This window comes from Megascapheus bottae, chromosome 21, assembly GCF_031878675.1.
Source record: "Megascapheus bottae isolate mThoBot1 chromosome 21, mThoBot2.hap1, whole genome shotgun sequence".
Lineage (NCBI taxonomy): Eukaryota > Metazoa > Chordata > Mammalia > Rodentia > Geomyidae > Megascapheus > Megascapheus bottae.
Window position 1 is genome coordinate 35147026 of NC_143529.1, and position 26051 is coordinate 35173076.

Genomic DNA, 26051 nt, shown 5'->3' on the forward strand with positions numbered 1-26051 from the left:
GATTCTTGTGTGGGAAGTGGCTTCCACGCCTGCTTGTGAGCGGAGACGAGAAAGAGGAGGCCAAGACAGAATAGAGAAAATATGTTGAAAGCTGGGCCTGTAATCCTAGCTACTTAGGAAGCTGAGATCTGGGACCTACTGGGATCTGAGGATGGCTGCTCCAAGTCAGGCCGGGCAGGAAAGGTCGAGACCCTGAACAACAACAGAAAAGCCAGAAACAGAATCGAGTTCAAACCCAGGACAGCCAGAAGACATGAACTAAAATAAATGCGGGGCAAGGCTGACCGAACGAGCCCGTCCGCCAGCAGGAACTGCAGCCTCAGACGAAGTGCGGGGCCAGGACGCCTCCCGGCGGCCGCCTCAGCTTCCCGACACATCCGGCTCGCCGATGGCGTCATCAGGAAGCGCCCGGAGACCACACCAGCCGTGTGAATGCGTGCGGCCTTGGACGCCGGGTGAGGGGGCGGGCCTTCCGGTCCTGACCAAAAGTATTTCCGGTTAGCGCCGGAAGTCAGTTCTCGGCGGTCTCTGGAGGCCCGCGCGTGGAGCTGCGTTCTGGGTCCCTTGACTTCTGGCGCCTGCTGGCCCCCTCATGCGGCGAGGTGCGTCCCGTCGTCGCCGCTTGGATTGGTGGTGCTAAGGCACCAGGGCGGCATTCGATATGTCGTCTGGGCTCCGAGCTGCCAACTTTCCCCGCTGGAAGCGCCACATCGCGGAGGAGCTGCGACGCCGGGACCGGCTGCAGAGGCAGGCGTTCGAGGAGATCATTCTGCACTGTGAGCGCACGGGCGGGCGGCCCGAGGGCTGGCCGGGGCCGGGGCCGGGCCGAGTGCGGGCTGGGGCCGGCGGGCTCCGAGGGCGGGCCGGCGTCGGGCCCTGGGCGGGCCGGGGCCGGAAGCGGGCCGGGGCCGGCGGGCGCGGGCCACGAGCAGGACCCAAAGCTAGGCTGGCCGGGTGCGGGCGTGGAGCGTGGTCGAGGAGGGGGCCGGAGGCGAAGCCCCCCGCGCCGTCGCCTGCGCGCAGGGCGACAGCCCGGGCTGGGGACGCACCCCGACCTGCTTCAGGACATCACCGGGACGGTTCCCCCCCCCCCACGAGCTGCCCGTAAATGTTGAGCGCTTCCTGGCCCAGTGCATATGCGCCATAAGACCGGCTGCTGGAATACCTCGTGTTAGGGGATCGAGTTGGGGCAGGTATTGACTCTTAAACATTAATTCAAAAAATTAACATTTTCTGAGGGCCATATTGTTGTTATTGCTGCTGGTGGTGTGTATGTGTGTGTTGTGTGTGCGTGCCGGCATTTGGGTTTGAACTCAGGACTTGAGCTCTAGCTCAGCTTTTTTCGCCTATGGCTAGCTTTCATCCACTTGGGCCACGCCCTCCAGCTCGTGCGTAGCCACTTTTGTTTGACTTGAAGAATTTCAGTGACAACTATGGTTTCCTAATACTCTTGTAATGTAAGGGTACAAAAACACTTTTGTTCTATTCTAATGAGTATTTCTGTGCTTCATCTTTTTTTTTTTTTTTGGTCGTGGGTCTTGAAATCCGAAGGGCCAGGGCACTATTCTTGAGCTTTTTCCTGCTCAAGGCTAGCTCTGCCATTTTGAGTGACAACACCACTTCCGGTGTTCTGGTGGCTCAATGAAGATAAAAGTCTCATGGAGTTTCCTGCCCAGGCTGTTTTTGAACCGCGATCCAAAGATCTCAGCCTCTGAGTAGCTAAGATTACCATCGTGAACCACCAGTACCTACCTAGTTCTACTGTTTATTCCTTATTTTTCTTTCAGAAGCAGAGGAATTATCTTACTCAAAACGTTCTCTCATAGATTACATAAATAATCCAGTTGGTAAAGCTTATTTTATACCCCCCATTTTTTTCACTCAAGGGTGGCACTCTATCATCTAAGCCACTGTGCAAGTCCTGGTTTTTGGTGGTTAGTTGGAGATAAAAGTCTCAGTACTTCTTTATCCAAGCTGGTTTTGGATTGTGATCCTCAGAATTCAGTAGCTAGGATTCTAGGCATGACCTACTGGTGTCTGGGGTTTTTTTTTGTACTCTTTTAAAGTTAAATAGGGTTGGAGCTTTGATTAACCCTGACCTTTTCACTTAAAAAGCTTTCTGAGTCTAGTTTGCCACATCTGTAAACTATAAAACAAGAACGAAGCATGATCTGTCTGCTTCATAAAAAACAGTGCTGTGTTTGAGTGCTTTGAAAACTGATTATAAGTGGTACGTAAGGGTAAGGTGCTGGTAATTTCATAAACACAAATTGAGTACTTATTTGCATTTCAAAATGGATATGCTGGCTATTAGACAGCTCTTTTGTAATGCTTGCACTTGGAGAGGCTGAAACAGGAGGATTGAGAGTTCTAGGCCAATTTGGACTCTATAGTAGGATCCTGGTGGGGGTTGTATTTATTTATTTAGTCGGTCATGGATCTTGAATTCTGGGCCTGAGCACTGCCCCTGAGCTCTTCAGCTCAAGGCTACCACCCTACCCCTGGAGCTACAGCCCCACTTACCGTTTTCTAGTGGTTAATTGGAGATAAGAGTCTCACCTCATGGTTTTAGTGCCCGGGCTGGTTTTGAACTGTGATCCTTAGATCTCAGCCTCCTGAATTGCAAGGATTACAGGCATGAGCCACCATTCCAAGCTTATTTTTTTATTTATTTTTTATTATTGTAAAGGTGATGAATAGGGAGGAGCGTGGCCTAGTGGTAAGAGTGCTTGCCTAGCATGCATGAAACCCTGGGTTTGATTCCTCAGTACCACATACACAGAAAAAGCTGGAAGTGGTGCTGTGACTCAAGTGGTAGAGTGCTAGGCCTGAGAAGTCCAAGGACAGTGCTCAGGCCCTGAGTTCAAGCCCCAAGACTACCAAAAATAAATAAATAAAATAAAGGTGATGTGTAGAAGAGTTACAGTTATATAAGTCAGACGAGTACGAGTATCTCAAGTGATGGGCTGGAGAATGAACACCAGTCAGAACAAGAGGTCAGAAGTGAGAGAGGACATCTTTAATCAGCACCAGATGAGTGAACTGTGCCTGCCTACTCTACTCAGGGTAGAAGCCAGCTGAATAGGAAACTAAACTACCCTCCAAAAGACAGAAGTATTGCTCTGCTTCACCTGGTAGAGCACTGGCCCTGAGAAAAGGAGCTCAGTAGTCTGTCTCTCTCCCCCCTCTGTCTCTCTCTCTCTCTCTCTCACACACACACACACACACACACACACACACTCTCTGTTCTTTTTAGGCCAGAGAATTGCATAGTTGGAGAAATTATTTCTAGTTTGTGAAATTCCACATTCCCTTCATTCTAGTCTTCCAAGCCAGTCAGGTTGGTACTCTCCATTAACCAAGATTTCCTGCCTGATTTGAAGGGAAAGATGGAAAGATGCTATGTGGATAGAGAAGCATCTGTCTAGTGTCTCTGGGGAGAAAAAAGAACTTTGAGGAAAGAGTCCTGAGGGCTTCATGTCATTTATTCATTGTGCAGTACTGGCACCTTATACTCTCATTTGACTTTCTCCTCTCAAGGTTGGTGCTCCACTGCACAGTGTCATGCTCCATTTCTAGCTTTTTGCTGGTTAATTGGAGATAAGTCTCTGCCTGGGCTGGGTTTGAACTTCAGTCCTCAGATATCAGCCATCAGCCCTCTGAGTAGCTAGAATTAAAGGCATGATCTTTATATCCTTTCAAAGATAGAGCATCTGTCTAGAACTTTTTTTTTTGTCCCTTGTGGGGCTTGAACTCTGTGCCTGGGTGTTGTCCCTGAGCTCTTCAGCTCAAGGCTACCACCCTACCCTAGAGCCACAGCACCACTTTGGTTTTCTGGAGGTTAATTGGAGATAAGTATCTCATGGACTTTATTGCCATGGTTGACTTTGAACCTCAGTCCTTAGATCTCAGCCTCCAGAGTAGCTAGGATTGCCAGAGTAAGCTACCAGGTCCAGCTTATTTTTGTTGTTGTTTTGTTTGTTTGTTTTTGGTGCTGATCTTTTGGCTTGAACTCTGGGCCTAAGCATTGTTTCTGAACTCTTTTGCTCAAGGCAAATGCTTCACTGCTTGAGTTTTTTTGGTAGTTAGTTGAAGATAAAGACCTCATTGACTTTCCTGCCCAGGCTGGAAATCTTAGTCTCCTGAGTAGTTAGGATTGTAGACATGTGCCACCAAAACTCAGTCATTAGGGAAATGCTAAAATCCTTTGGCATTGAGATTTAAAGCTTTTTTGGTCACGATATCCAAGGGTAGAAACACTTCCCTGTTCATGTTTCCTTCATTCAACTAATTCAGAGAGATTGTGTCAGCACTTGCATGTTCAGATATCAAGGAGAAATGACACTCTGGGGGCACCAGTGGCTCACTTCTGTAATCCTAGAGTTTCTAGGTTCCAGAGTTTCTAGGTTCAAAGCCAGCTAAAAATTCCATCTCAAATAGCTGGACTGGAAATATAGTTCAAGAAGTAGAGTGACAGCCATTCAAATCAGCTTCTTTTAACAGAACTAGTTTAAACATAGGCAAAATTTGCTAGGGAACAATTGTAATTTCAGGAATTGGAAGAATTTGAGTTCACCTTCCCTCAGATGTGGCTGTTGTGCTAATAAGCTCCCTTAGTTTCGTTCGTTCCCCCAGGCTATCCTCCAGGCTATTGATGCTTATTTACTTTAGCTGAGCTAGAGAAACCATCCAAAATATCGAATTCTCTACTGCTCCCTTGTTTTTCTCCCCAAGCACGGAATGGAGTTCCCTTATCAGCTGAGAAAAATTGTCCAAAAAAATAAGCAATGGTTTTAAGCTCCTTCTATTTGTAGGAAAGAGTTGAGGCCAACAGTTCACATTTAAACCAGATTTATCTGTTACTGAGATTTCCTGGGAAATATGACCTACCTACCACACTCTTATCTTGTAGAACCTTGCCCGTTTTCTTCTCCACTACAAAGAAGGGAATTTTAAGCTTCAATTTCTGGTCTCTTTGTATGACTCCACATTAACAAGTTCATTTTGGTTTTTTCTTGTTACAATCCATGACTGTTGATGATTGCAGGAAAGGGCTGACTCTTTGCAAGCTGTCTTTGTTGGTCAGTGTGCCTAACATTCATAAACATATCTCCTTTTGAGTTCCTGTACTATTTCTTCTGCCACATTTCTTATGCTTAGAATGAGAACCCTTTTTTTTTCTGACTCTCCTATGCCTTATGTTTGGCATGTAAACATCTACCCAGTTACCTGAGCAAGGAAGCTCTCTTTACCTTTGACTATTTACCAATTCAAATCTGTCCATGTGACTGCCTCTACAGTCTCTTAATTCAAGGCCAGTGATGTGTTGGCTCCAAACTTCATTTCCAGTGACTTTCCAAACAACTATGATTTTCTTTCTTCCTGGATCATCATCTTCCTTTAACTAAGTAAAGGGACCAGGAGCATGGCCTAGTAGTAAAGTGCTTGCCTAGCATACACTAAGCCCCGGGTTTGATTCCTCCGTACAACATACATAGAAAAGACTGGAAGTGGTACTGTGGCTCCCAAGCATAGTGCCTAGGCCCTGAGTTCAAGCCCCAGGATGGGCAAAAAAAAAGACCTAGTTCAGATGTCTCTGCTGAGAAATCATCTGCGAAAGTAACATCTGAAAAAAACAGGCCAGATTTACCACTAGCATTGTGACATAAGCATAGAGCACCTGCCTAGCAAGCATGAATCCCTAAGTTCAAACCCCAGTACTACCAACAGGAAAAAGGAAAATGATAAGTCATTCTTCTCTGTGCCTTTTAATAATGAGCCTACTTAGATCTGAACTTAGGGCCTCTGAAGTTGTATTTGCATTTGTAGTGTCCTGATCCTAAAAAACTGCTAAATGTAGAAACTGAGTGGTCTATGACTGTATTCCCAGCTAAGGGAGGGGCAAAAGCCTTATGAGTTAAGGCCAGATCTGGGACTTGGTAGTAATGAGACACGACATGGAATGGAAATAAAGAGGTTTGGGATGTAACTCATATTGTAGATATTTTCCTGTATGTATATGGCCTCAGGTTTAATACCAGCACCAGAGAGATAGTGGAAGGTGAGAAAAAGGGGAAGAAAGGAAGGAAAATAGTAAAGGAATCAAATATGATAAAGTACTGTTAAAGGTGCATAGCATTTCATTTTGTCATTGTGTTTTGCTTGATTCCCAAGTCAGAAACAGATGACTTTGGAAGTAGAAAGTAATTTTATCTCCTTTAATAGGTTCAAACTTCATAATTACAAATATAATACATAACTTGATTTCTGATGTTATTTGTATGTATTTATAGATAACAAGTTGCTGGAGAAGTCAGATCTTCATTCAGTGTTGGCCCAGAAGCTTCAAGCTGAAAAGCATGACACACCAAACAGGCATGACACAAGGTATTTTTAAATTAACCTGTTTCATTTTGTTTGTCCTTGTTTGAAATTTGTTTCGGTTTTGTTGTCACTCCTCAAAAAGCAGAGCAAATGCTTTTTCTTTTTTTTTTTAAAAGCTAGTCCTGGGGCTTGAACTCAGATCCTGGGCACTGTCCTTGAGCTTTCTTACTTTCCTTGAGCTAACTCTCCCACTTGAGCCAAGGCATCATTTCTGGCTTTTTCTGTGTATATGGCACCAAGGAATCAAACCCAGGACTTTGTAATGGTAGGCAAGCGCTAAGCCACATTCTCAGCCCAGCTCTTAATTTTTATCAGTTCCTTTTTACTAAGAGTTGCTAAAGCAAAGTAACTGAAATGGCTTGTTCTCAGCTTTGTTTGTTAGATCTTTTCTTTTCTGGCCTGTTTGCATTAGCTTGTTAAATTAGCAAGTTTCTTTTTTGTTTTTTTTTGGGGGGGGGGTTATTTTATTTTTGTCCTGGGCTGGAACTGGGCTTGGGCACTGTCCCTGAGCTCTTCAGCTCTAGGCTACTGCCCTACCTCAGGGCCTGGGTGTTGTCCCTGAGCTCTAGCTCAAGACTACTGCTCTGCCCCTGGAGCCACAGCACCACTTCCAGGTTTTCTAGTGGTTAATTGGAAATAAGAATCACATAGACTTGTGCCCAGGCTTTTTTGTTTTATTTTTTGGTGGGCTGTGGGGCTTGGGTGCTGTCCCTGAGCTTTTCAGCTCAAGGCTAGTGCTCTCATAGACTGGCTGGCTGTGAAACCCAATCCTCAGATCTCAGCCTCCTGAGTAGCTAATATTACAGGCATGAGTCACCAGTATCTGGCTACTCTTCTTTTTTTTATTTTCTTGGTTCTAGACACCTGTGAAAGCTGGAGCTCTACTACTTGAGCCACAGCCTTTTCTGTGTATGCTAGGGTTTCATGCATGCTAAACAAGCACTCTACTACTAAGCTATTTTCCAAGCCTAAACTAGCAGGCTGCAACTTTATATTTCTTTTAACACTAGTTAGAAAAGCAATAGTGCATTTTATTTATTTTTTTGTCAGTTGTGGGGATTGAACTCTGACCTGGGCATTGTCCTTGAGCTCTTCAGCTCAAGACTACCTCCCTTCCTCTTGAGCCACAGCGCCACTTAGGGTTTTCTGGTGGTTAATTGGAGATGAGACTCACAGTCTTTAGTGCCCAGGCTGGCTTTGAACCATGATCCTCAGATCTCAGTCTCCTGAGTAGCTAGGATTACAGGTGTGAGCCACTGCACCCAGCAGTATTAGTGAATTTTAATGCACTAACTCTTAACATCTTGTTGAATTGAATGTACATGCATGTTTTTATGGAATGTTCAGTATGATCACTGGATCATTCATGTGTGTTTACTATTTCATTTATCAAAGATCCTGGTCAGCAAAAGCTGACAGCTATTGGGTGTCAGTGTCTCACAACTGTAATCTGAGACTCAGAATTTAAAGCCAGCCTGGGCAGGATAGTCCAGAGACTTTGTGAGTGCCAGTCCTGGGGCTTAAACCCAGGGCTTAGGCCCTGTACTGAGTCCTTTTCACTCAATACTAGTGCTCTACCCCTGAGCTACAGCTCTGGTTCTGTTTTTTGTTTTGTTTTGTGGTTAATTAGAGAAAAGAGTTGGACTTTCCTGTCCATACTGGCTTTGGATCTTGATTCTCAGGTCTTTTAGGCTGCCAGGATTACAGGTGCATGCTACCAGTGCCCAATAACCATCAAGACAAAGAAAGAAAGCTGAAAGTAGAGCTATGTCTCAAGTGGTAGAGCACTATTTTTGAGCAAAAAGAACTCAGGGTCAGGGTGCTGGAGCCTTTAGACCAGCACAAAAAATAATAAGCCTAAAACTGTGCTTCATCAAGATATCTTAATTGGGTTTATCCTAATTCCTAGTGCTTACATATTTGGTGGATGTGTATGGGAACAATGGCCATTACCCCTCTAAAATCTATGTTCTTTTTGCACATTGCACTTAGTAATGATAAGAACCAGATGTTATATTTTGTCTGGTGGTGGTTTAGCCCCGGACATGATGGCGCACGGAACGACAGTCATCTACAAGAGATGTCCCAGCTGCGGATTAAGCACCAGGAAGAACTGACTGAATTACACAAGAAACGTGGGGAGGTACAGATAGCCCTGCTGCCCATCTGTCTTTTGCTCTCCCCGGGGGTCTTGTGGGGAGTGGGAGGGCAGGTACTTGTTGAGAATTGGTAGCAGTCTTGCTAATTTAGGTGTATAAGCTCTCTGAGAGTAAAAGTAGGGGAACTCAAACTACTAGACACTTGTGAGATCTGAGCCAGACCATTTCTGTGCCTCCACAGTGGTTTAAGTGATAAATGAGGACTCTGAAGTTTCAGAAGGTGACATTTCAGGGAGTTGAGTTCTAGCTGTTTTTAACTTAAATGGTAGTCTCCACCCTGCTTGTGGGGCTTGAACTGGGGCCTGGGTGCTGTCCCTCAGCTCTTTCTGCGTTTGCTCAAGGCTAGCTCTCTACCACTTTGAGCTACAGCACCACTTCCAGTTTTCTGGTGGTGAATTGGAGATGAGAGTCTCATGGATTTTCCTGCCCAGGCTGGTTTTAAATTGTGATCCTCATCTTCAGCTCCCAGCCTCCTGAGTAGTTTACAGGTCTGAGCTACCAGCACCCAATGCCCGGCTGAGGAAGGTGGTCTTGTGGGAGAGCTCCAGCGAAGGGAATACCATTTTGTCATCAATTCAGCTGAGTTGCTGTTCAAGGGGAGAGATCATCGGTATCCTCTGCCAGAATCTGGAAGTCACTTACAGAAGATAGCTCCAAGGCATATGTATGGGGCTTTATCTCTCTGCCACCAGTACCTTTCTTTATCCTTGTCTACCCCTACTCTTATAAATTAGGCAACTTATCACTCAGTATATAATTTTTAAGTGAGATCCTAAAGTCTTATGGGAGTGTTCTTTATTTCCAGTTAGCTCAGTTGGTGATCGACTTGAATAACCAAATGCAGCAGAAGGACAGGGAGATGCAGATGAATGAAGCAAAGTGAGTAGAAACCACATTTACTTGAGACCTGCCCGTGAGGTCACACACATCTGATTTGCTGTACTCAGAGTAAGGCCAGTTGGTAGCCATACTGCACACAGTAAGCACTTTCTTAAATACTGCACATGGATGTGGGGATCTTTTCCTGTTAAAATCAAGAGACAAGCAGAGGCGTTAAATCCTTAATGTGTACCTGGAGTTAACTGGGACCCTTGCAGGTGAGTGTCCTGGGAGCCTTCACAGAACTCCGTGGGCTACTGTGTGGGGATGGTAGTGTCTTTCTGTGTTAAAAGACATTGTGATGCTTGATGTTGATCGGGGAGAAGCCTAGCAGTCAGAGAAATGGTTTGGTAGTCTAGTACCCTAGAGCTGTGGACCTTACAAGTCTCTTCAACACTCTTAAGAACCCAGAGCTTCCCTTCCTCCAGTCCTGCTGTCTTGAAAGGTGCTATGACTAGTTAGTTATTGATAGTAAGGAGGACCCTTGCCCAGTGTTTGCTAGTGGAATTGTCCTGTATACCATTGGGCAGGCCTGGTGTTGTGACTCATGTTCCTGCTGCTGGGTTGAGCTCATTCATTTGGCACATGGAGTTCTCTGGAGGTGGTGCAGGTCTCTGGCAAGGCACCGTTCCTTTCATGTTGTATTTTTTCAGAATTGCGGAGTGTTTGCAGACTATCTCTGATCTGGAGACAGATTGCCTGGAACTTCGAGGCAAGCTGCAGGACCTTGAGATAGTCAATCAAACCTTGAAGGACGAATATGATGCCCTGCAGATCACTTTTACTGCCTTGGAGGAGAAATTGAGGAAAACTACAGAAGAGAACCAGGAGCTGGTCACTAGGTGGATGGCTGAGAAGGCCCAAGAAGCCAATCGCCTCAATGCAGAGAATGAGAAAGACTCCAGGTGCGATATTCAGCTATAGTCAGTGGGCTCCATGTTTAACGAAGTGGAATATAAGAAAAACAAGGCTAGATTGCAGTGGCTCCCATCTGTAATCCTCACTACTCAGGAGGCTGAGATCTAAGAATCACAATTCAAAGCCTTCCTGAGCAGAAAAGTCCCAATGAGACTCTCTTCTCCAATTAACCACTCAATTGGAAGTGGAGGTGTGTCTCAAGTGGTAGAGTTCCTAGCCTTGAGCAAAAGGTAAGGGACAATGTCCAGGCCCTGAGTTCAAACCCACAATTCACAAAAATTAAAAAATAGGTCCTGGAGTATGGCCTAGTGGTAGAGTGCTTGCCTAGCATGCATGAAGCTCTGGGTTCAATTCCTTGGTACCACACAGAGAAAAGGCCAGAAGTGCTATGGCTCAAATGGTAGTGTGCTAGCCTTGTGTAAGCCAAAGGACAGTGCTCAGACCTGAGTCCAATCCCCAGGACTGGCGAAAGAACTGCTGGTCTTAGCAGGGCGTGGTGGCTCATGCCTTTAATCCTAGCCATTCAGGAAGCTGACATCTGAGGATCACGGTTCAACGCCAGCCTGAGCACTAAAGAACCTGAGACTCTTATCTCCATTTAACCACCAGAAAGCCGGAAATGATGCTATGGTTCAAGGGATAGGGTGGTAGCCTTGAGCTGAAGAACTCAGGGTCAATGTCCAGGCCCAGAGTTTAAGCCCATGACCCACCAAAAAATAAAAAAAGTGCTGGTCTTGCAAGTATATGGAAAGACTACAATCTGATCTTAAATGAATGTAGAAGAAAATGTCTAAATCAAATTCATTGATTGAATTCATTCATTGGGCCAGGACTGGGGCTTCAGCTGAAGACCTCACACAATGTTTACAGCTGATGCTCTACTACTAGAGTCATACTCTAGTCCAGCACTTCACTAGTTAATTAGAAATGAGCTCTCAACAGACTTTACTGCCTGGAATGGCTTTAAGCCTTGATGCAGGTCTCAGCCTCCTGAATAGCTAGGATTACAAGCATGAACCACCAGATACCAATGATAACTTTATTGGGGTGTGGGGAGGGTCATTGGTGGGACTTGAACTCTGGGCCTAGGCACTGTCCCTGAGCTCTTCAGTTCAAGGGTACTGCCCTACCCCTTGAGCCATAGCACCACTTCGGTTTTCTGGTGGTTAATTAGAGATAAAGAGTCTCAGAAAGACTTCTGTGCCTAAGCTGGCTTTGAACTGCTATCCTCAAATCTCAGCCTCCTGAGTAGCTAGGATTATAGGCATAAGTCACCGAGCCCTGCTACTTGCAGCCTTTTCTGTGTATGTGGTACCAAGGAACTGAACCTGGTCTTCATGCGTCTTAGGCAAGCACTCTAATCACTAGGCCAAACTCCCAGCACACCCCCCCCCCTTTTTTTTTTTTTAAGATGTATGTGGTACTGAGGAATCAAACCCAGGGTTTCATGCATGCTAGGCAAGCACTCTACACTAGGCCACACTCCTGGCCCAAATGGATTCTTTTTGTGATTTATTCTGTAAAATTTAACTTAAATCCTTTGTTAGAGTATAACTTACTTTTTTTTGGAGCTAGTCCCTCATCCCTCAAATTCTCAAGCAATTTTGAGGACTTTCCCACTTTGGGGATTGCCACTACAGGAGAGCTCTGGTCTTGATTGGAGCTCAAATGCAGTGATGCATTTCAGGTAGTTAAGGAGGTGTTCATATAAAAGTGAATGGCTGGCCAGGAGTTTGGCCTAGTGGTTAAAGTGCTTGCCTAGCATGCATGAAGACCCGGGTTCCATTCCTTGGTACCACATATATAGAAAAAAAAGCCGGAAGTGGTGCTGAGGCTCAAGTGGTAGAGCTCTAGCTTTGAGAAAGTCCAAGGACAGTGCTCAGGCCCTGAGCTCAAGCCCAGGACTGGCCAAAAAAAAAAAAAGTGAATGGCTAAGGAGAGGAGAATGAGGAGTAAACTGATAAACTCTATACCTGTAGAATGAAATATTCCGGAAACCAATTAATATTTATCCTGAACACGATCAGGTAGTTACTGATCTCCAGATAGTGTTTTGAGTTTGGGGGCTTGGGAGTTTTTGTTTTTTGGGGTGGGTCATGGCGCTTAAACTCAGGGCCTGGGCCCTGTCCCTGAGCTCTTCAGATCAAGGCTAGCCATCTGCCACTTTGAGCCATAGCACCACTTCTGAGGCTTGGTAGTTTTAGGCAAGGGTAACTTTTAAATATACTGAGTATTCAAAGGTATTATCGGAACCCACAGTACTTTATGGAGAGTGAAAATCCTGTGCCTTTGGAAAACAAATAATAATAGGCCTTTTCTCAAATAGGAGGCGTCAAGCCCGGCTGCAGAAAGAGCTTGCAGAAGCAGCAAAAGAACCTCTGCCAGTTGAACAGTAAGTAAAGATAAGTGAACTGAAACTAATATCTATGCAGTTGCTTTAGCTATGTTTATTTTGGTACTTAAGATTTCACATTTACAGATAATGTACTGAAAATTACCTCTGGCCATATTTTAGAAAGATATGTTTATTTATTTACGTATCACAGTCCTGGGGCTTGAACTCAAGGCCTGGGCATTGTCACTGAGCTTTTTCTCAAGGCTATCACTCTGTCACTTGAGCCACAGAGCCACTTCTTGCTTTTTCTGTGTATGTGGTATTGAGGAATCTCACCCGGGCTAGCACTCATCACTTGGGCCACAGTGTTATTTCCAGTCTTCGTGTTTTTAATTATGAGTAAATAATTGGAGACACGATTCTCATGGGGACTTTTCTGCCTAAGCTGGATTCAAACTGCAATCTTCAGATCTCAGCCTCCTAAGTAGCTAAAATTTCAGGCATGTGCCATGGCATAAATTTTTTTCCCCCTTTTGACAGTCCTGGGTTTTGAACTCAGGGCCTGGGCACTGTCCCTGAGCCTCTTGCTCAAGGCTTTCACTCTACCACTTGAGACACAGTGTGCTAACTTCTGGCTTTTTCTGTTTCTGTGGTGCTAAGGAATTGAGCCCCAGGGCTTCATGCATGCCGGCAAGCATTCTTATCACTAAGCCGCATTCCCAACCCCACATGGCACAATTTCTCCTTCCTTCCTTCCTTCCTTCCTTCCTTCCTTCCTTCCTTCCTTCCTTCCTTCCTTCTTGTATTTTATTGTTGAGGTAATGAATAGAGGGATTACAGTTACATTTGCCAGGTAGTGGGTGCATTACTTCTCAAACATTGATGTCCCTTCTCATGTGTTTGGGGGGGGGGGGGCAGTCCTGGGGCTTGAACTCCGAGTCTGAACACTATCCATGGACTTTCTCAAGGCTAGAGCTCTACCATTTGAGCCACAGCACCATTTCTGGCTTTTTCTATGTATGTGGTACTAGGAATTGAACCCGGGTCTTTGTGCATCCTAGGCAAACACTACCACTAGGCCAAACTCCTAGCCCCTCTCATGTTTTTGTCGTCGTCCCCCTCCCCCCCCACTTTCCTCTGCCCCCCTCTCTTTCTGTGTGTGTCTCTCTCTCTCTCTTTCTGTCTCTCTCTCTCTCTTTCTGTCTCTCTCTCTCTCTCTCCCTCTCTCCTTCTCTCCTTCTCTCCCTCTCTCCCTCTCTCCCTCTCTCCCTCTCTCCCTCTCCCCCCCCCCCTCTCTCTCTTCTCCTCCTTTCTTTCTTGTTGGTCATGAGTCCTGCTATGGTCCCTGAGATCTTTAGCTCAAGGCTAACTGTCTACCCCTGAGCCACAGCACCACTTCTGGTTTTCTGATGGTTAATTAGGAATAGAAGTCTCATAGACTTTCATGCTTCAGCTGGTGTTGAACCTCAGTTCTCTCATCTCAGCTTCCTGAGTAGCTAGGATTATAAGCATGAGCAACCAGCACCCAGCATAAATTCTCATACAAAAAAAAAATCTTGCTTTCAATTTCTTAAGCGTCTAAACAGTAGATGATGAGCTTCTTTGGCTTATTTTACTTATTTTCCTATGACCATTGCTTCTCAGTAGGAGGTCATTAAGACAAAAATAATTACTCAATAATTTTCCTCAATCCAGAAAGATTTGGCTTGTAAGAATATGGAAGAAGATGGATGCTAGTGGTTCACGCCTATAATCCTAATACTACTCAGGGGCTAAGATCTGCCAATAGAGTTTTGAAGCCAGCCCAGGCAGGAAAGTCCCTGCCCCCGGGGGTGGTCATGGGGCTTGAACTCTGTCCCTGAGCTCCTCAGATGAAAGGTACCGCCCTTCTCCTGAGCCACAGTCCCACTTTCTATTTTCTAGTTATAGATAAGAGTGTTACAGAGTTTAGTGCCTTTAATGCCTGCTTTGAACCATGATCCTCATATCTCACCATCTCCACCTCCTGGGTAGCTAGCATGACTGGTGTGAGCCACCACACCGAGCAGTCCCTGAGATTCATCACCAATTAAAAGCCAGAAGTGAACTGGGCTCTCAGGAGGCTGAGATCTGAGGATCAAAGCCAGCCAAGGCAATACAAAGCCAATACGAAGCCAGGCAATTCAAAGGCCATAACAGCAGTGGGGCTGTGGCTTAAGGGTAGGGTGGTAGCCTTGAGCTGAAGAGCTCAGGGACAGCACACAGGCCAGAGTTCAAGCCCCATGACCCTACCCCCCCCCCCCCAATAAATAAATAAAGCCAGAAGGAAGTTACAACTCAAGTAGTAGAGCTCTAGCCTTGAGCTATAAAAAGCTCATGGACAGGGCTGGAATTGTGGCCTAGCGGTAGAGTGATTTGCCTAGCATGCATGAAGACCTGGGTTCGATTCCTCTGTACCACATGCATAGTAAAAAGCTGTAAATGGTGCTGTGGTTCAAGTTGTAGAGAGCTCTAGCCTTGAGAAGCCCAAAGACACCGCTCAGACCCTGAGTTCTATCTAGCTTCAGGACTGATGTATTCACATATATACACACACTGTGGAAGAAGGGGAGTCCCGGAGGTGTTTTGCATCTTCTGGGATTAGTAACAAAAAGAACATGTCCTGTGATTTAATGTTGGAATGTAATGGATTTTCCAATGTCAAAAGCATGAAAAACCCAGCATATATCATGTGTCAAAAAAGAATAAAGAATAATGCTTAGGTTTTATTTTTGATAGTTCTCAGCACTCTGAATTTGAACAGGGTTGGTGTCTCTTCAAGTTTCTCTGGAATGGAGTTCAGAGAACTTAATGCTCACCATTGCTGTCATGTCAAGTCTCATAGGATGTCTCAATAGAAAATGGTACTGGCCTTTGCAGAACTGATAGTGACAAGCTCCTATTAGCAGATCAAGAGACTTACTCTTAATCTTACCAGGGATGATGACATTGAAGTTATAGTGGATGAAACCTCGGACCACACAGAGGAGACTTCTCCAGTGCGAACTGTCAGCAGAACAGCTAAGTGAGTAGACAGATTGGAAGGGGAAAGAGCTCACACAGCAGTGTACAACTACATAGACAAACATAACTGGAACAGACACATGCACACAATCCAGAATCGTTTTAATGAAGTCCTGGCCTCTTCCAAATCAAGTTCCTGGCCAGTCTTCCTGATTCTTCTCCACTTAATGGGAGTGGACTCAAGGATTTTTTTTTTTTTAGGGTTTGCTAAAACAGTACTAAAAAAAAAAACTTAAGTATTTGGTATTAATACCCAGACTTTTGGGGCCAATTAGACAAATTCCTTATATATAAGATTTTATTTCTAGTGAAGTTAATTTTATCCTAGGGAACCTCGCTTCTTTTAAAACTTTGAGGCTGGGTTTTTCTTTCTACCTTCCCACTGTTTCCTGGTGGTTCAAATACTATGTTCAGTTTCTCTCAAGTGGGATTTGGAACTAAGTGGGAAATATGTTTCTGGGTACTTATTTTTATGGGCTGTTTTATTTGGGCAAATGTTTCTAAGGTTTAAACCTATCCTCCCTCCTCTTTAGTAAGCGACTCTCGCAACCTGCTGGAGGCCTTCTGGATTCTATCACTAATATCTTTGGGTAGGTTAGAAGATGTTCACCTTTCCTTTTTAAAATATGTATAAATATACCTAAGTATATGTATGTGATTTATTATTTAAGTGTACTCCAGGATTTCAGTGGTGCAGAGAGTACAGATGCCTTAAAGGTTTTTTGTTGTTGTGGCTTTTCATTTAGCTTCCCTTTTTTCTGCAACTTCCTTAATCTTAATCTCGCTGCCTGCTGATCTCTGGCCTTTCTCTTTAGTCTGTCCGAGTCTCCCCTTTTGGGACATCATTCTCCTTCTGATGCTGCCAGGTGAAAATATTACCCTCTCTTAGCCTAGCATGTGAGTGTGGGTCATTGATAATCATGCTGATCACACTGCACTCCCCGCAATCATCAGGTGTCCACATGCTAACCAGGGCGCTTTGCATGCTTCCAGGAATGAGTGCTGGTAGCTCTCAAAGTCAGGCGGTCTGGACAGGTTGAGCCCCTTGTATAGTCATCATGCTCTTGGCTCTCTTTCTCTTGGCATGCTTTTGACTCTGCCCACAAGTACAAGCAGAAAGCAGTTATAGCTAGGCATAGAAGTGATTGTTAAAGCGGTGGTAGAAAATGTCAGAGAACCATCTCTGAGCTAGCTGTTGAAAATGTTCTCTAGCAGCTTGTGGACAGGGTAAGTGATTTTTGTTCAGGATTGCTTTTTAGTGTTGGAGTCCAGGACTTAGTGAGCCTGAGAGTAAGGTATGTTCTGGCTCTTTCCTGTTACTATTTGGGGATGTTTCTGATTTTGCAAGTTTATCTTTGAGGCCGCTCTGGAAGCTGGTTAGCATTAAACTAATATAGTCCTGTCTAATGTCTGCCTTTGTGTTGTTCCTTAGGAGACGTTCTGTCTCTTCCTTCCCAGTCCCCCAGGACACTGTAGATACTCATTCTGCTCCTGGTAAAGACGTGAGGGTACCAACCACTGCTGTGTGTGTCTTCGTGAGTATGCTTCTTACACCTTCTACATGTGCGGTAGTAGCAGGGCCTGATACTAATCAGTCCTTTCTAGGGTTACAACTAGATGTACAGTTTTTCCACTTACATTAGGTCATTAGACCTGCTTGGGAAGAATTATTAGCTTCAGAGCAGAGAATTTATTACAGCCATCCTGTGTAATAGTGGGCTAAAGAGGAAGGATTGGTAGCATAGGGGTGCAGAAAAGGAAAGCAAACGAGGAATGGGGAGAAATCTGAAAATTCATTTTATTTGTACAATTGCTGTAGCCAGTTAGGTCCAATCTAGAGTCAGTCCAACAGAACACCTGTAGTACCCTTTGTGTGTCTTCTGACCATAAGAATCTAACTGGAAGTAGAACAGTTCTGGACAGAGCCATTGTGATACCAGGACTGTCTACACTTGAGTTTAGAGCAGGGTCCTGACACTCACCAATTAGCATCTCACCTAAATAATTAAGCCACCGTGGTGAACCATGGAGTACTCGCCTCAGGGCTGGTGGAGCCCTGAGGAGGAACAGCATGGATAGGACCCAGTTATTCAGGAGACTCAGAGCAGAAAGCTGGAAGTAGAGCCGTGGCTCGAGTGTAGAGTGCCAGCCTTGAGTGGAAAAGCCCACCAAAAATGTGAGGCATTGAGTGCAAGCTCCATTACCAGAGCGCACAAAAAAGTAATAGAACTCAGAGTTGATCTGCTGCAGTTAGAACTGGTAGAACAGAGGATGGCTAAACAAGGTTGTTTTCAGATTTGCTCTAAAAAGGAGGTGGCATTTAAATGGGAGCTTTAAGCTCTGGGAATGAGATATTTGCAGGCAGAGAACTGTGCCAGGTTGGAAGAGGAGTTGGGAAAGGCAGGGCCCTTTGCTCTTTTCACCCTGCTCCTATGATTCCATGACAGGCCTGGGCACTTCACAGGGGTCAATGATGATTGGTAAAAGGTCTGATTGCACTGAATGTCACAACGCCTTCCTCCCTCAACTCCCAGCAGCTCAGCTCAGTTTTTGCCTTGCACATTAAAGTCATGTGTGTAGGGTAGTGAGCCGCTGATAGTTTGGGATTCTGTCACTTTGTGTTCCAAGAGTAAGTGGTTCACAGTTGACGTATCCAACAGCACCAGCTTCACAGGAGCCTGACGAGTGGCAGGAAGGGTGTGACAGTGCATGATCTCAAGTTTTCAATCTGAGACCTCGAAGAATTAAACTTCTTCTGAATAAAAGGGGTTGGGGAATTGCATGGAAGTAAAAAGTCAGGGCACTTGCTTATACAGACTTTAAGCCATGGGACATGAGAGAAATAGGAAATCTATTTACCGAAGTGCTAATTTCCCATTAATTACAGCTGATATCCGCTTCACTACACTTTACAGGACTTGATGCAAATTCTATATATCAACTTCATCTAGAAGAACTTCTGAGAGTAGATGGCCAAGTGTGTTAGCATATATCTGTGATTCCAGCACTGAGATGGCTGAGGCAGGAGGATTGCAAGTTTGAAGTTAGCGTAAGGAACACAGTATATTCAAAGCAAGCCAGCCTGGACAGGAAAGTCCATGAGACTCTTGATCTCTAATTGCAAAAAGTGGAGCTGTGGCTCAAGTGGAGTGGTATGCCACTGGCCCTTAACAAAAAAGCTGAGTGACAGTGTCTAGCTGCAGAACTAGCACCAAAAAACCCAGAGGAGCCAAGCACTCCTCATATGTAGCTTAAGCCTTTATTCCTAGCCTTTCAGAAGACCAAGATTGGAGGATCATGATTCAAAGCCAGACTGGGCCAGGAAAGTCTGTGAGACTCCTACTCTCAAATTAGCCATTAGAAAGCTAGGCAGAAGTAGAGTTGTGTGACTCAAATAGTTGAGGGTCTAACCTTGAACCAAAAAACTAGAGGACGTGCGTAGGCCTTGTGTCAGGCCCCCAGTATATACACAGACACTCATACACTGAGAGAATAGATTGTAGTATCACACCTTCCTTTCTTATGTTACATACAATCCTTCTCATCTAGAGTCTATGAAGAAGTTCTCTTTTTCCAAAACAACGGATACTTTCATTGATAACCTATTCATTTTTAGGTACAATATTTGATTGCAAACCCTTCTCTGAGATTTGATGGAGCTAAAAATTTAAAAGATGTCATAATGTCAGTGGATAGGAGTGTCATGATGTTTCCAGAAAGAACCACATAGAATTTCACTATAACACAGATTGGTGTCTGTCTAGCAGTAGAACCAGAACCTGCTTGTATTTGGACTCACTGAGAAAGCTCTCTGTAGAGATTGTGTGCTATGTATTACCAAATGTATAGTGTTGAACATTTATCGTTAGTAAGTAATATAGAGTAAATGTAAGAAGTAATCAAGACCAAAATAGGCTGTTTTATTTATTATTTTTTTTCTTGGTTATTCATGAAGCTTGAACTCAGGGCCTAGGCGCTATCCTGAGCTCTTTTTGCTTTGAGTCATAGTGCCCCTTCTGGTTTTCTGGTGGTTCATGAGAGGTAAGAGGCTTGGGATCTTTCCTGCTCTGGCTAGCTTCCACTACAATCCTCAGATCTCAGCCTGAGTAGCTATGAGCCACCAGCACCCAAGAAAAATAGACTTTTAGGCATGCACTCTACTAGTGTTTTATCGCTTTGAGCACCAGTTTTCTGGTGGTTAATTGGAGGCAAGTGTTTCATGGACTTTGTCCAGGCTGGCTTTGAACTGTGATCCTCAGATCTCAGCCTCCCGAGTAGCTAGTATTAAATGCATGAGCCACCAACACCTGGCTCTAGTCTTTGAAGCAAAGAAAGTAAACAAAAGTCAGATTGTTGGGCCGGGAATTTGGCCTAATGGTAGTAGGGTGCTTCTCCTAGCATGCATGAAGCCTCAGTTCAATTCCTTGGTACCATATACACAGAAAGAGCTAGAAGTGGCGCTGTGGCTTAAGTGGCAGAGTGCTAGCCTTGAGCAAAAAAGTCCAGTTACCATTGTTCTTAAGAGAAATAAATGCACAGGTGAACTTTAGTCTACACTAGTTCTGAATTTTATTTGAGAAGGTTGCACTATAAGTACAAGCTGAGCATGGCAGCACTCAGGAGAATGAGAAGGTTCAATTCAAGGTCAGCCTTAGCTACACAGTAAGATGCTGGATAACTGAGGGAGTGGATGAGTGAAGCTGTAATTCCAAGAAATGATACTAGACTCTTGAGACTCTTAGGAGACATTGGGCCACAAGTCCACTTTAGTTTGCGTTTGGATCCACCTGTTTAAGGATGAGTGTTTTGCCTGTGCTTTGGACTAATAATGATGGGTGCTTGTCTTGCAGGATGCACATGATGGAGAAGTCAATGCTGTGCAGTTCAGTCCAGGTTCCCGGTTATTGGCGACAGGAGGCATGGATCGGAGAGTTAAGCTCTGGGAAGCATTTGGAGGTGAGACATCCTTGGATATACAGGAAGAACTTATGTAAACATCTGATTGACCTTATTTTCATGATTGTGTTCTTTGTTTGTTTTGGATCAAACATGGGGCTTGAATTTAGGGCCTGGGTGCTGTCCTTGAGCCTCTCGATCAACTTTAGCACCTTACCATACAGAGCCACAACTCTACTTCTAGAGTGCTTGACTAGCATGCACAAAGCCCTGGATTCAATTCCTCAGTACCACATACACCACACAAAAGCAGGATGTGGCATTGTGACTCAAGTGGTAGAGTATTAGCCTTGAGAAAGCTCAAGGACAATGCCCAGGCTCTGAGTTCAAGCCCCAGGACTGACCAAAAGAAAAAAAAGAAGTCTCACAGACTTCACTGTCCGGGCTGACTTCAAACCACTATCTTCAGATCTTAGCTTCTTAAGGAGTTAGAACTATTGGCAAGAGCCACTGGTGACCAGCCTCATAAAGAAATTTTTTTTAAATACATTTTATTGTTTTAGAGGTGACATACATACAACAGGGGTTATTTTTATATACATCAGGTAATAAGTTCTTTTGTGTGTGGGGGGGGGGTGGGTCTTGGGGCTTGAACTGTGGGCCTGGGCGCTGTCCCTGAGCTCTTCTCCAGGCTACCCCCTTACCCCTGGGCCTGGACATTGTCTCTGAGCTCTTCAGCTCCAGGCTACAGCCCTACTCGAGCCAAGCCCCACTTCCCAATTTTCTAGAGGTTAATTGGAGATAAGATTCTCAGGTCCTTTTATTTCCAGGCTGGCTTTGAACCTTGATTGTCAGATCTGTCTCCTGAGTAGCTAGGATTACAGGTGTGTGCCACTGGAGCTGGCTCCTGAAGATTTTTTTTTTTTTTTTTTTTGGCCAGTCCTGGGCTTGAGCTCAGGGCCTGAGCACTGTTTTGGGGATTTCTCAAGACTAGAGCTCTACCACTTGAGCCTCAGCTCCACTTCTGGCTTTTTTCTATGTATATGGTACTGAGGAATTGAACCTAGGTTTTCGTGCATGCTAGACAAGCACTCTGCCACTAGGCTAAACTTCCGGCCCCTTGTGAAGCATTTTTTTTTATTTTATTTTTTATTGTAATTAATAAAAGGGTTACATGATATTTGCCAGATAGAAGGTGCATTAATTCACATACATTGATACCCTTTCACATGTCTTGGTACCCATTACCCTCCCCCCCCCACCCTACCCCTTTTTTTTATTTTTTATTTTATTTTATTTTACTTTTTTTGCCAGTCCTGGGCTTGAGCTCAGGGCCTGAGCACTGTCCTTGGACTTTCTCAAGGCTAGAGCTCTACCGCTTGAGCCTCAGCACCACTTCTGGCTTTTTTCTATGTATGTGGTACCGAGGAATCGAACCCGGGTCTTCATGCATGCTAGGCAAGCACTTTAACCACTAGGCCAAACTCCCAGCCCCTCTTGTGAAGCATTTTTTAATGTAAGAAATTATCTGAGCTGGGCTCGAGTGGCTCAAGCCAGTAGTCCTAGCTACTCAGGAAACTGAGATCTGAAGATCTTATTTGAAACTAGTCCCAGCAGGAAAAATTCATGAAACTCTTTGCCAGCCCTGGCACTTGAACTCAGAGCCTAGATACCGTCCTTTGAGCTTTCTCAAGGTTAGTGTGCTACCACTTGAGGTACTACATGACTTCTTACTTTTTCTGTGTATGTGGTGCCAAGGAATTGAACTTAGGGTTTCATACACACTAGTCAAGCACTCTACTACTAGGCCACGCTCCTTGCCCCCTCCACAAAACTCTTTCTGCACCTAACTACCAAAAACAAATTAAAAAAAAAAAACCAACAGTAACAACAACAACAACAACAAAAAGACTGGAAAAGGAGCTGTGACTCAAGTAGAGCACTAGCCTTGAGCAGAAAAGCTCAGGGATAGTACAGAGGCCCAGAGTTCAAGTGCCAGGACCAGAGAAAAAGACTTAACCTGAGCAAAATATATTGCTCTTCATATCTAAATTGATAAAGTAGTTACCAGAAAACAAATACTTTTAGGTTGGTGTTTTGTCATTTTTCTCATAAATGCTAGTCTTGTAAGGAAAATAAATGACTATACTAAAACGGTTCATCAAGCTGTGGTTTATACATTTAGTGAATAGCAGTGGCCTAGGAAGGACACTAAACGTCTGAGGATAGAGGAATATTATCTAGAAAACAATTACATTTAGCAAGCCTAATTCTGACATTATTTTTGGTTGGTTGTGGGCCTTGAACTTTGAGCCTGGGCCCTCTCCTGAGTTCTTCAGCTCAAGGGTAGTGCTCTACCACTGAACCACGGCATCACTTCTGGTTTTCTGATAGTTAGTTGGAGATAAGAGTTTTATGGACTTTAGTGCCTGGGCTGGCTTTGAACAGCGATCCTCAGATCTCAGGCTCCTGAGTAGCTAGGATTACAAATGTGAATCACTACCGCCCAGTGAAACTATTTTTTTTTGAGGGGTGGGGCAGTCCTGGGGCTTGCACTCAAGGCCTGAGCACTATCCCTGAGCTTCTTTGGCTCAAGGCTAGCACTCTACCACTTGAGCCAAGTGTCTTTTCTTTCTTGTGGTACTGAGCAGTTGAACCCAGAGCTTCATGCATGCTAGATATATACTCTACCACTAAGCCACATTACCAGCACTTGTCATTTTGTACGTTTAGTTAAGCATGCATATATTGCTAAAAATGGAAGTTAAGGAGTAAGACCAAAGGTGATGTTTTGCTTCGTGTTTTTTTTTTCTTTTTGTAGTGCAGAGCACTACTCAGGTTTCTGTATTGTAGTATTTTCATTTTCACCATCTTCCACCAGCTTAAAGTACCTTTGCCTAATTCCTATGATTCTCTTTAAAATGTTTTACTCATTTAGTTTATAGAAAAATTAAGAGACAACATGATTTCTTTATAGTCAGTTTACAAGGTAGGAAATGTACATGGGAAATGAGTGGCAGAGTTAAGACTAGGACTTATCAAGGCCCTATGGTTTCAGATCCTATGTTCCCTTATTCCTTTTTTTTTTTGGCTAGTCCTGGGGCTTGAACTCAGGGCCTGAGCACTGTCCTTAGGCTTTCAAGCCCAGCGCTCTAGCACTTGAGCCACAGCACCACTTCCAGCTTTTTTCAGTGTATGCAGTAGCAAGGAATCAGACCTAGAGCATCATATGTGCTAGGCAAGCACTCTACCACTAGGCCAAACTCCTGGTCCTCCATTTTTCCTTTTTGAGACAGGACTGTATAGCTTAGGCTAGCTATGAACTCTTGGTCCTCTTGCCTTATCAATGCTGTGCATGAAATCTTGTGCATGAAATCCCATACTGACACTATCTTTAGGATGTAGGGAACTGAAAAGATACATGAGAGCTGGACATTAGAGCCACTCAGGGGGCTGAGATCTGAGGGTCATAGTTCAAATCTAACCTGGGCAGAAAACTCAATTTAACCAGCAAAAACCTAGAAGTCAAAGTATAGCTCAAGTAGTAGAGTGCTAGCCATGAACCCCAGGACCAGAGTCTCCCCCCCCCTTTCTCTCTTTCTCTGTCACTCACAGAGTATTAGCTACTATTTTTGATGCTTGCTTTCAGAACTTCATGAGAATTGCACTGGAGAATCTGGCAATTTGGTGATCAGTTTCTACAAAAGTAGTAGTTAACACATAGTGACCATACCTGGAGATTAATGTATATAAGTTAGAATACTGAAAAATGAATATTGAAAAATAATGGACTCAGGAGGCTGAGATCTGAAAAATCAAGGTTCAGAGCCAGCCCGGCACAAAAGGACCTGAGACTTATCTCCAATTAACCTCTAGAAAACTGGGAAGAGGGGCTTGGCTCAAGGGCAGGGGGTAGCCTTGAGCTGAAGAGCTCAGGGACAGTGTCTAGGCCGAGTTCAAATCCCATGACCCACCAAAAAGAAAACATGCAGAACACCAGAGTTGCATCCCTTTGAACACTCATTGCTCTTCGAAACTAGCCGTGTTGTGAGTTTTTTGGCCTTTTTTTTCCTTCTCTGTCCTGGGGCTTGAACTCTGGGCCTGAGCACTGTCCTTTGGCTTTCCTTAAGAGCTCTACTCGCAGTATGTGGTACTGAGGAATCAAACCCAGAGCTTCATGGATGCTAGGCAAGAACTTTACCACTAGGCCACACTCCCGTCCCCTAGAGGTGTATTTTATACTGTATTATGTCTGATTGTGCAAAAGTCCAGGAAAGCTCCTATTTTGACAGTATGATTGGCTTCTGTTGTGTTTTAACTCCTTTTTTTCTTTTTATACAGATAAATGTGAATTCAAAGGCTCACTTTCTGGCAGTAATGCTGGCATTACAAGCATTGAATTTGATAGTGCTGTGAGTATTTTAGAGGTTTCTGGAAAATAATTTAAGGTATAATAGTTGAAATTAAGTGAACTGCTTGATTTCTCAGGCATTCTAAGTCATGTTAGAAAAAGAGAACTAATTATAGTATAGATTGGTATATGGACTGGTTAGGTCTTAGAAGTATGTGAGTGGTAATCAGCATACATATCCACATTTTGTGAATAGATGGCTGTGCTTAAGGGGCCTGTGTGATTCCACCCACCCTAAAGGAAATGTGTTGTAAGAGTAGTATATCAGTGTAGAACTACAGCTTATCAGTAAGGTAATATAATATAAGCAGTTTAAGAGCTGGAAACAAATTTAGCTATTTGAGGTAGACCTTATAAGATAGTGGAGAATCGGTACAAAAGGCCAAGTAAACTCATTACAGGCAGTGGCACAGAGAGGAGTTGGAGCAGAATTTTTGCAGTATTTTCTCTGTCTCACTGTGGTTATATACGAGGAATCTTTTCCACATCCCTGCAAGGTGAGGGTCCTCTGTCCTGGAATTTCTTAGACCAACACCCTCTGGGAGAAGCAACTGTGTTTGTGTCCTTCACTGGCTAAGCTGAGAACCCATCCCCAGGAAAGGAGAATGTGGTCACAGCCAATATTTATTTACTTATTTTTGGTCAGTCCTGGTGCTTGAACTCAGGGCCATGAGCACTTCTCAGTGCTATCGTTCTACTATTTGAGCCATAGTACCACTTCTGGCTTTTTCTGTGTATGTGGTACTAAAAAGTCAAACCTAGAGCATCATGCATGCTAAGTGGGCACTCTGTTACTAGGCCATACTCCCAGTCCAACCTGAGAGGTTTTTAATGACCGGAAAGGGATAACCGGCAACGTTGAAGAAGCAGATATCCAGGTTGGAGCCAAAGTTGTGATGAGAAACAAGCCTCAGAGATTTAAGTGGTAAAAGCAGGAAGCCTCCAGTCTTTCTAGCTGGGGCAGTATGTAGAGAATATCTGTATGAAGTGAGCAGGGGAGACTTCCATTTTGAGTTTGATGTTTGCA

At 44.4% G+C, this 26051-nt stretch overlaps 1 protein-coding gene and 1 non-coding gene across 4 annotated transcripts in view; both read left to right on the top strand.

Annotated features, from left to right (window-relative positions):
- Positions 1–510: 510 nt before the first annotated feature.
- Positions 511–26051, top strand: part of Atg16l1 (autophagy related 16 like 1) — a 32019-nt gene continuing 6478 nt past the window's right edge. The window contains exons 1-12 of one of the 3 annotated variants that reach the window (XM_090355061.1): positions 511–776; positions 6294–6387; positions 8422–8527; positions 9349–9422; positions 10076–10327; positions 12667–12732; positions 15632–15718; positions 16251–16307; positions 16533–16583; positions 17150–17252; positions 20568–20673; positions 24955–25025. In XM_090355061.1, coding sequence (XP_090211187.1) covers positions 662–776; positions 6294–6387; positions 8422–8527; positions 9349–9422; positions 10076–10327; positions 12667–12732; positions 15632–15718; positions 16251–16307; positions 16533–16583; positions 17150–17252; positions 20568–20673; positions 24955–25025 — 1182 coding nt within the window. In that variant the 5' untranslated portion in view covers positions 511–661. The remainder of the gene's footprint in view (positions 777–6293; positions 6388–8421; positions 8528–9348; positions 9423–10075; positions 10328–12666; positions 12733–15631; positions 15719–16250; positions 16308–16532; positions 16584–17149; positions 17253–20567; positions 20674–24954; positions 25026–26051) is intronic. The other 2 variants (XM_090355062.1, XM_090355063.1) reach the window with 2 other exon arrangements.
- LOC150048936 (small Cajal body-specific RNA 6) lies at positions 18183–18453 on the top strand. The gene has a single exon (XR_016539189.1).